General features: G+C 50.3%; 1 protein-coding gene across 1 annotated transcript in view; it reads right to left on the bottom strand.

Annotated features, from left to right (window-relative positions):
- Window positions 1-6,112: 6,112 nt before the first annotated feature.
- The window catches only part of JAG2 (jagged canonical Notch ligand 2), an 86,191-nt gene continuing 81,426 nt past the window's right edge, over window positions 6,113-10,877 (bottom strand). The window contains exon 26 of the mRNA XM_038765574.1: window positions 6,113-6,642. Within this exon, the coding sequence (XP_038621502.1) occupies window positions 6,113-6,642 (530 nt within the window). The remainder of the gene's footprint in view (window positions 6,643-10,877) is intronic.

Here is a 10,877-nt window from a genome sequence, read left to right as displayed (position 1 = left end):
TCATCTGTGAAATAATTTTAGACTGTGAGCCCACTGTTGGGTAGGGACGGTCTCCATATGTTGCCAACTTGGACTTCCCAAGCGCTTAGTACGGTGCTCTGCACACAGTAAGCGCTCAATAAATACGATTGATGATGATGATGATGACATTTATTAAGCGCTTACTATGTGCAAAGCACTGTTCTAAGCGCTGGGGTAGATACAAGGTAATCAAGTTGTCCCACATGGGGCTCACAGACTTAATCCCCATTTTCCAGCTGAGGGAACTGAGGCCCAGAGAAGTGAAGTGACTTGCCCAAAGTCACACAGCTGACAAGTGGCGGAGTCGGGATTTGAACCCATGACCTCTGACTCCAAAGCCCGAGCTCTTTCCACTGAGCCACGCTGCTTCTCTAATGAGGATAAAAGCGTGAGCCCCATGTGGGGCAGGGATTGTGCACAACCTGATCAATGCCTGTCTATCCCAGTGCTTAGAACAGTGCTTGGCACATAGCGCTTAAAAAGTACCGTAACTATTAGGCCACACTGCCCTGTAGCCATTACACCTTTGGCTAACACCTTCTCCTGCTTCCGACTTTCAATCTAATAATAATAATTAACATCTGTGGTATTTATTAAGTGCTTATTATGTGCCAGGCACTGTACTAAGCACTGGGGTGGATACAAGCAAATAGTCCCCGTCTCACGGGAGGCTCACCTTAATCCTCATTAAGATTAATCTTAATCTTCATTTTACAGATGAGGTAACTGAGGCACTGGGAAGTGACTTACCCAAGGTCACATAGCAGTCAAGTGGCGGAGCCGGGATTAGAACCCAGGTCCTTCTGACCCCCAGCTTCTGTTCTAGCCACTGGAACATGTAGCTTCTCATCTGGTGCTTAGAACAGTGCTTGGCACATAGTAAGTGCTTAACAAATGCCATTATTATTATTATTATATGTATCTGCTTATTATTTGTATCTAGCCACTCCTCCTTGGCTAGATACAGGTACATTAGCAACCTGTATCAGCTAGTTTTCTCCCGCTGCACTACAAAGTCCCCGAGGCCAAGGGGCCTTGTCTCTTACACTGCCCTACATGCAGGAGACATCCACTACAGTGACAAGAACACTGACCTTCATACACAGAAGACACCCAGCACAGTGCCCTTCCCACTGCACACAGCCAACGTAGTGTCCAAAACAGTACCCTGGACACAACAGACACCCATCACAGTGCCCTGCACGGAGAAGCAGCGTGGCTCAGTGGAAAGAGCCCGGGCTTGGGAGTCAGAGGTCATGGGTTCTAATCCCGACTCCACCACTTATCGGCTGCGTGACTTTGGGCCAATCACTTAACTTCTCCGTGCCTCAGTTCCCTCATCTGTAAAATGGGGATCAAGATTGTGAGCCCCAGGTGGGACAACCTGATCACCTTGTATCCCCCTGCACTTAGAACAGTGCTTTGCACATAGTAAGCGCTTAACGAACACCATCATTATTATTTTGTTGTCTGTCTCCCCTTTCTAGACGGTGAGCCCGTTGTTGGGTACTGACCATCTCTATATGTTGCCGACTTGTACTTCCCAAGCGCTTAGTACAGTGCTCCGTACACAGTAAGCGCTCAATAAATATGAATGAATGAATGATTATTAGTAGTACAGTTCCTTGCGCTCAATAAATACGATTGAATGAATGAATGAATTATTATTATTAGTACAGTGCCTTGCGCCCAGTAAATATCCAGTAGTGTCCTGTACGGAGGCAACATTCATTACATTCATTCATTCATTCAATCGTATTTATTGAGCGCTTACTGTGTGCAGAGCACTGTACTAAGCGCTTGGGAAGTACAGGTTGGCAACATATAGAGACGGTCCCTATCCAACAGCGGGTTCACAGTCTAGAAGGGGGAGACAGAAAGCAAAACAAAACAAGTAGACTGGTGTCAATACCATCAAAATAAATACAATTATAAATGTATACACAGTCTTATATAATACACACTTGTACTCTTCCGAGTGCTCGGATCAGTAGTTTGCACACTGTAAGCGTTCAATAAATATAATTGAATTAATGGATGAATTACAGTAACAATAATAATGATGGCATTTGTTAAGCGTTTACTATGTGTCAAGTACTGTTCTAAGCGCTGAGGTAGATACAAGCTAATCAGGATGGGCACATTCTTTGTCCCACATGGGGCCACAGTCTTAATACCCATTTACAGAGGAGGTAATTGAGGTGCAGGAAAGTTAAGTGACTCGCCCAAGGTCACCCAGCAGACAAGTGGCAGAGCCGGCATTAGAACCCAGGTCCTTTTGACTCCCATGGCTGTGCCCTATCCACTAGACCATGCTGTGCTTCCCTTAAGTGCTTAGTACAGTGCTCTGCACACAGTAAGCGCTCAATAAATACGATTGATTGATTGACTGATACAGTGCCAGCCCAATAGATTGCCCTTTATTCATTCAATCGTATTTATTGAGTGCTTACTGTGTGCAGAGCACTGTACTCAGCTCTTGGGAGAGGACAATACAACAATAAACAGACACATTCCCTGCCCACAACGAGCTTACAGTCTAGAGTTACATAGTAGATACTACAGTCACAAAATACTGTCCTACACATAGCAGGTGTTCTGGAAACTCTGAAGAATGGATGACACAGGGTCCCCCCCACTTTGCCCTCTGCAGATCCCGGGGGAAGCGGTCCCCATGAGTCAACGGGGACTAATGGAAAGAACACAGGCCTTGAAGTCAGAAGGACCTGGGTTCTAATCCCAGCTTCTCCACTTGTCCGCTGTGTGACCTTGGGCAAGCCACTTCACTTCTCTGGGCCTCAGTTACTTCATCTGAAAAGTGGGGATTAAGACTGTGAGCCCCATGTGGGACATGGGCGGTGTCCAACCTGATTAACTTGCATCTACCCCAGCACTTATAACAGTGTTTGACACATAGTGTCTAACAAAAACCATTATTATTATTCTTGTTATTATGTGAGACAGAGCCTGTGTCCAACCCGATTACTTTGTATCTACCCCAAAGTTTAGAACAGTGTCTGGAACATGGTGATTTAAAAATACAATTTCAATCGTATTAATTGAGCACTTACTATGTGCAGAGCACTGTACTAAGCGCTTGGGAAGTACAAGTTGCGAAGTTGAGAAGCAGCGTGGCTCAGTGGAAAGAGCCCGGGCTTTGGAGTCAGAGGTCATGGGTTTGAATCCCGGCTCTGCCACATGTCTGCTGTGTGACCTTGGGCAAGTCACTTAACTTCTCTGAGCCTCAGTTACCTCATCTGTGAAATGAGGATTAAGACTGTGAGCCCCACGTGGGACAATTTGATCCCATTGTATCCCCCCAGCGCTTAGAACAGTGCTTTGCACATAGTAAGCACTTAACAAATGCCATCATTATTATTATTATTAAGTTGGCAACATATAGAGACGGTCCCTACCCAACAGTGGGCTCACAGTCTATTATTATTATTATTATTATTAGAAAGCAGAGGTGGGGTAGGGAGGCAGGTCCAAAAGGATCTTTTAGACTTTTAGACTGTGAGCCCACTGTTGGGTAGGGACTGTCTCTATATGTTGCCAATTTGTACTTCCCAAGCGCTTAGTACAGTGCTCTGCACATAGTAAGCGCTCAATAAATACGATTGATGATGATGATGATGATCTTGGTTTTGGTGGGTCAGAAGGAAACAGATTTTCCTTCTCCCCAGATGTTCCCATCTCTCCCGGTTCCCCCCGAGACCCCAAACCCCTGGGCTAGGGAATGAAGACATTTAATGCGAGACGCCCCAGACGTTGTTATAAAATGATTTAATAAATAGTTTCTCTGAAAGTTAAGAACTGTCCAACAAAATGTACTAAAACAGAAGGTCCTGCAAAGCAATGACTGCATTAGATGTAGAAAATAACGTGTTTCCAACATTCACTTGTTCAATTGGCCAGTTTTTGCTTTCTGAGCGGGGGGCATCCCCCTCCCCCACCTCCCTCCTGTCTTCCGCGCCCAAAAGGGAGACCCCCCGTCCGGGGAAACCCGCATTTTGGGAATGGGTGCTCACCCCCTTAAGAACAGCCCTACGGCCTCAGACGGAGACAGACATGCAAGAGGACAGAAACGCAGCCCCCTTCCCCACCGCGTCCCCCGGGGTCAGCCGGCTTCGGGGGGAACCAAGGTGGGGGTCGCTGCCCCTATTAATCCAGGTGACGAGTGAAGGAGTCCAGGGGTAATGAGAAGGAAAGAGTCCTCTAGACTGCCAGCTTTTTATGGGCAGGGAGCGTGTCTGCCAGCTGTTGCACTTATACTCTCCCAAGCGCTCCGTACAGTGCTCTCGCACATAGTAAGCGCTCAATAAATACCACCGATCGATTGATTGAAACAGGATAGAGAAACTCTCCCCCCACCCGGGACGATGAACTGTCCCCCCGCGCTGGACCCCAGGGACTTCAGGAACACGCTAGGCCTCAGTCCGGGTCCCCAGCCTTGGCTGGGAACAGTGGGAGCGGGGAGACCCCCGAGGTGGGAGCAGGAAGAGGGGTCCCAGCTCTGACCCCCAACATACGATGAGTCCGGACCGACCAGCCCCCACAGCCCAGGAGAAGAGTCGGCAAACCTCTGTCCGCCCCTTCTTGGCCACCACATAAATTACAAAAGGAATGGTCTATTTCAACCAAAAGCAGACAGAAATAGTTTAAGTTATTAAATCAAATATACAGAGGGATTCATTTAATATGTACATATTTACACACACGCACTTTCACAATGAGAAAATGACCAGGTCGGAAAGGAGGCCTCCCCCTGCCCTAACCCTAACCGCCCCCACCCACCCCAAGGCTGCAGCTCCTTTGACAGTTGCTATCGGAAAGTTCCGTCTCAAGGCACTTAACACGTACTTCAATACTGCAAATCCTAAGAATAAAATGAACAACGACGACGACGAGAAAAAAACCCACCACCGAAACACGGAACGGAAACGGGATAAACGAGAGCGAATGGGAGCCCAGCTAAAAGGCCACTGTTTGAGTGTGTATGTGTGTCGCTTTCTCTCTATCTCTCTCTCTCGTGAGCAGATGTCCCTGGCCCGTGTGTGCAGGAACGGGCTCTAACAGCTTGCATCACACGCGTGTGCATGTGTGCGTCAATGTTCACCATCATGTCAGTGTCCCAAGCACAGTGGAGATCTCTTTCTCCCTCTCCTTCCTTCTCTCTCCCAGACATCCCGGAGTGGGTAAGGCAGATGTGTGCCGAGACCAGCCTGAGCAGCTTGGGTCACGTCTGTGTGTGTTTGTGTGTGTTTGTGCCCCCGGACACGTCTGTGTCCCTAAGCACAGTGGCGAACTCTCTCTTGCAGATGTCCCAGGGCCAGAGCAGGTAAGGCAGGTGGGTGTAGGGAGACCGGCCTGAGTGGCTCGGTTCACGTGTGCGTGTGTGTACGTGTGTCAGCGTCCCCAAGCACAGTGGCAATCTCTCTGTCTCTCTCTCTCATTCTCTCTCTCTCGTCCCAGGCCCAGAGCGGGTAAGGCAGATGCGTGTAGACCCGAGCGTCTCGGGTCACCAAAGCGCGTGAGGGGGAGGCGAGAAAACAGCTACAAAATTCACACATTTTCCTCAACCAGGAGGAGGTTCCCAGAGCCACCGTTAAATTAGAACAAGTAACAAAAGGAAATATTCTGTAAACAGTGTACAATCTCTTTGTAATAAACTTTACACGATATATTGAAAATACAGACCCACCCGCCCTCCCTCCGCCCCTTCCCCCCGCACCCCCCGGCCCGGCCCATCCCCACCCCCGGCCCTTCCTCCTCGGCCCGACAGTTGAGTGTTTCCGAAGTAAACTTTACAAAAATAGCAACTATCAAAGAATACTCCATCTCTTTTTCACCTGACGGTCTTTGAATAATTTATACGCGGCTAAAGAAACATAGAAAATAAACATTTTTTTTTTTTTTTTTACACAAAATAAAGAAACTATAAACAGGAACGAGACTCAGCTTCTCAGTCCCTCAGTGCCGAGGGGTCCTTGTCCCCTCACAGCCCTGGACCCTCGCCCCAGCCTCCCCCTGCGCCGATAGGGGCTGAGAGCCCCCCCCCTCCCCTCCCTCCCACCCCCTCCATCCCGGGCTACCCCTTCCCCGCCTCCACGGGGGACACGTTCACATTCTTGACGGCCCGGTTGTCCACTTTGGGGGGCCCCGAGTGGCAGGGCTTCTTCCCGGGCGATTCCTGCGAGTGGTCCAGGGACCCCTTGGGGGTTTGTAGTGGAGGCCTGGGCTTGTAGGGGAGGAACTTCCCGCCTCCGGGGCCGCCGCGGCCCTCCTCGTCCTCTTCGTCCTCCTCGTCCTCCTCGTCGTAGTCCTCGCCCACCTCGTAGCCCTGGCCGCCGTGGTCGCCGCCGCCCCCCGGTCGGGCCCTGCGGGCCGGGCCCAGGAAGTTCCGGCACTCGTGGGGCGCGTCCTTGCTGCCGAACGGCCGGTCGATGGGGTTGCGGATGGGGTTGAGTGGGGCCCATTGGTTGCTGGGCCCGCCATCTTCCCGCGCCAGCTGGCCCCGCTCGCGCTCTTTTCTCCTCTTGCGGGTCCACCAGATGCACAGCACGACGCAGGTCAGCCACACGGCGCTGAACACGGCACAGAGGACTGGCACCAGGGAATCTGGGGGTCAAAGCAGATGGAGATGGGATCAGGGCCCGCCGACGCCCGGGCGCCTCCTCACCTAGGGAGGTCCAGCGGGCCTGGGTCTCCCCCCATCACCAGCCTGGGCAAAAAGTCTCCTCCTCCCTCCAGTCCCCTGGGGTGACCCTGTCTTGCTCCTATCTCTCCTTCTCCCACCCAGGCCCAACTCCAAATTCAGAGGCTGAACCACTGTGCTAGACTGTAAGCTAGGGAATATTTCCATTTAATAATAATAATTCATAATAATGGCATTTATTAATCAATCAATCAATCAATCGTATTTATTCAGTGCTTACTGTGTGCAGAGCACTGGGAAGTACAAGTTGGCAACATATAGAGACAGTCCCTACCCAACAGTGGGCTCACAGTTGCGCTTACTAGGTGCGAAGCACTGTTTTAAGAGCTGAGGAGGTTACGAGGAGATCGGGGCGTCCCACGGGGGTTCACAGTCTTCATCCCCATTTTACAGATGAGATAACTGAGGCCCAGAGAAGTGAAGTGACTTGCCCAAAGTCACACAGCTGACAAGTGGGGGAGCCCGGATTAGAACCCATGACCTCTGACTCCAAATCCCGGGCTTTTTCCACTGAGCCACGCTGCTTCTCATTGTACATTTATCACTGTACTATCCCTAACTCTGTGCTCTGCACACTGTAAGTGCTCTGCAACACAGTAAGTGCTCAGTAAATACAATGAATGAATGAATAATAATAATATTCAATCATTGAATTGTATTTATTGAGCGCTTACTGGGTGCAGAGCACTGTACTAAGCACTTGGGAAAGTAAAATGCAGCAATAGATAAAATTCCTGCTAACAGTGAGCTCTAATTATGGTCTTTGTTAAGCACTTACTACTTAGAGAACAGTGCTCAATGCTTAGAAGAGTGCTTGGCATATAGTAAGCGCTTAACAAATACTATTATTATTATTATTATTATTATTATTATTATTATTATGTGCCAGGCACTGAACTAAGCTCTGGGGTGGATACAAGCAAATCAGGTTGGATACAGTCCTATCCCATGTGGCGTTCACAGTCTCAGTCCCCATTTTACAGATGAGGTAACTGAGGCCCAGAGAAGTGATTTGCCCAAGGCCAAACAACAGACAAATGGTGGAGCGGGATTAGAACCCATGACATTCTGGCTCTCAGGCCCGTTCATTATCCACTAGGCCACGCTGGACCAGCAGCAGAGATGGGTAGTGGGACTGTTGAGAGGTTGGACACGGGTGGGACGGGGCCAAGTGACCCTGATACAGAGGTGACACGTCCATACTGTATATATGTACATACTGTACATATCCTGCATATATGTATATATGTTTGTACATATTTATTACTCTATTTATTTATTTTACTTGTACATACCTATTCTATTTATTTTATTTTGTTAATACGTTTGGTTTTGTTCTCTGTCTCCCCCTTCTAGACTGTGAGCCCGCTGTTGGGTAGGGACCGTCTCTATATGCTGCCAACTTGTACTTCCCAAGCGCTTAGTACAGTGCTCTGCCCACAGTAAGCGCTCAATAAATACGATTGATTGATACTGGTCACTGGGGGAGAAGCAGGGATGGAGAAGGGAGAGTTGGAGTGGAATGGTCCATGCTGGGTCTCTGGGGGAGAGTCCCTGATGGAGAGGGGAGAGTCGGGGGTGTGGGATGGTTCGTATCCAAGAGTGAGGGGCACTACCCTCCCAAGCTCTTAGTACAGTGCTTTGCATATAGTAAGCACTCAATAAATATGATTGAATGAATGAATGAGTGTCCAGGAGGGCTCCAATGCACAGTTCTTGTCCTGTTTTGGTCTCTCTCCCTCCTTCTCTAACTGTCCATTCTGGTCTGTGGTCAGCATGGTGGGCCCTGACCTTGGGGAGGGGGTCCAGGATGATTTTGGCATGCCACCCCCCGCCCCCCACCCTCTCTCAAACACAGGGCAAGGAGGAGGTAGCAGCTGCCAGGGTCCTGCTGGCCTCCTGTGGGGTCAAGGGCAGTTTTCCTTCTCCCGTGGCCAGTGGGAGGACAAAGCCTCTAGTTGGGCTGTGCCCAGCTGACGTTTAGCACCTGGGAGCATCCCTGATTCCCTGGTCCTCGATCCTTTGAAAGAGGTCACGCTCCTGTGCCTGCTCCAGGAATGGGCCCAGAATGACCTCAGGAGGCGACCAGAGATGGACTGTGGCTCGGGGTTTCAGGGTCTACATGCCCGCCCCTCCTGCTGCCATTGCACTCTCTGATTGATTGACGGTCAAGCACTTGTGGGGGGCTCAGGCCTCGTGGCCGAAGGGAAGACAGGACAGCGCCACGGGTCTGAGGACCCCCATGTACGATGCCTGCCCCCCTCCCCCTCCCTGCTCACCCGGGCTTGGCCTGGCTGTGCCCAAGGGGAGTGGTCTCCTCTAGACTCTACGCTCCTTGAGGGCAGGGATTGTGACTACCAACTCCACCATAGTTTCCTGTTCCAAGCACTCAGACCAGTGTTCTACACATAATAAGCATGCAATAAATCCCACTGATTGACTGATTGATTGAACTCTGGGGGCAGGTCTCTTGCCTGCCTCTCTCAATAACTGAGTCCAGATCTCTGCCCGTTCTGGGCCGGAGTCAGGAAACACTTCTGCTGGACCTTCCTCCCGCCAGCCCGGGGCACAGGGAGTGGGGTCCTCCATAAAGTGTACATCAGGGGCCACCAGGCATAGGATGCCATGGACCCTGAGTCCCAGGAGGGAGGCGTGTCCACCCATCCGGCCGGCTTAGGGGTGGGTCCCTTCTGGGCACAGGGGGATGGACAGAATGCCCCTGCCACAAAGGTCGCTCCCCCCAGCCAATTTCCAAACCATCTCAAAATTAGAAGCTAAGGGGAGTACTTTCTTGCATCGTCTGGGGTGACAAGGACAGGCAGAAACTTAATCTGGAGCACGGGGGTGGGGGGAGTGTTGATTTGCCGGGCAAGGCAGGGGCCCTCTCACCTCCACCCTCGAAAGCCCCTCCCCAATTAAGCCTTCCGACCTCTCCTTCTCCCCACCCCAACCAGACTCATCTACAACCTCCTCCTTCTCATTCATTCATTGAATCGTATTTATTGAGCGCTTACTGTGTGCAGAGCACTGTACTAAGCGCTTGGAAAGTACAAGTTGGCAACATATAGAGACAGTCCCTACCCAACAACGGGCTCACAGTCTAGATGGGGGAGACAGACAACAAAACAAAATATGTGGACAGCTGTCAAGTCGTCAGAATAAACAGAATTAAAGCTAAATGCACATCCATACTTTACGCCACTGCACAGATTGTCTTTGTCCAGAAACGCTCTGGGCAGATTACTCCCCTCCTCAAAAATCTCCAGTGGCTACCAATCAACCTGTGCATCAGGCAGAAACTCCTCACCCTGGGCTTCAAGGCTGTCCATCCCCTTGCCCCCTCCTACCTCACCTCCCTTCTGTCTTTCTCCAGCCCAGCCCGCAACCTCCGCTCCTCTGCTGCTAATCTCCTCACTGTACCTCATTCTCGCCTGTCCCGCCGTCGACACCCGGCCCATGTCATCCCCCTGGCCTGGAATGCCCTCCCTCTGCCCAACCGCCAAGCTCGCTCTCTTCCTCCCTTCAAGGCCCTACTGAGAGCTCACCTCCTTCAGGAGGCCTTCCCACACTGAGCCCCCTCCTTCCTCTCCCCCTCCTCCCCCTCTCCATCTGCTCCGCCTTACCTCCTTCCCTTCCCCACAGCACCTGTATACATGTATATATGTTTGTACATATTTATTACTATATTTATTTATTTATTTTACTTGTACATATCTATTCTATTTATTTTATTTTGTTAATATGTTTTGTTTTGTTCTCTGTCTCTCCCTTCTAGACTGTGAGCCCACCGTTGGGTAGGGACCGTCTCTTTATGTTGCCAACTTGTACTTCCCAAGCGCTTAGTAAAGTGCTCTGCACACAGTAAGCGCTCAATAAATACGATTGATTGATTGATTGATTGATCCACTCACCCAAACCATTATATGGATCCAGGGGGACTTTTGACTTCTCTGGTTAGATTGATGATGATGATGATGGCATTTATAAAGTGCTTACTATGTGCAAAGCGCTGTTCTAAGCGCTGGGGAGGTTACAAGGTGATCAGGTTGTCCCACAGGGGGGCTCACAGTCTTCATCCCCATTTTACAGATGAGGGAACTGAGGCCCAGAGAAGTTAAGTGACTTGCCCAAAGTCACA

The sequence above is a fragment of the Tachyglossus aculeatus genome, chromosome 23, assembly GCF_015852505.1.
Source record: "Tachyglossus aculeatus isolate mTacAcu1 chromosome 23, mTacAcu1.pri, whole genome shotgun sequence".
NCBI lineage: Eukaryota > Metazoa > Chordata > Mammalia > Monotremata > Tachyglossidae > Tachyglossus > Tachyglossus aculeatus.
This window is presented reverse-complemented; position numbering and strand designations above follow the sequence as displayed.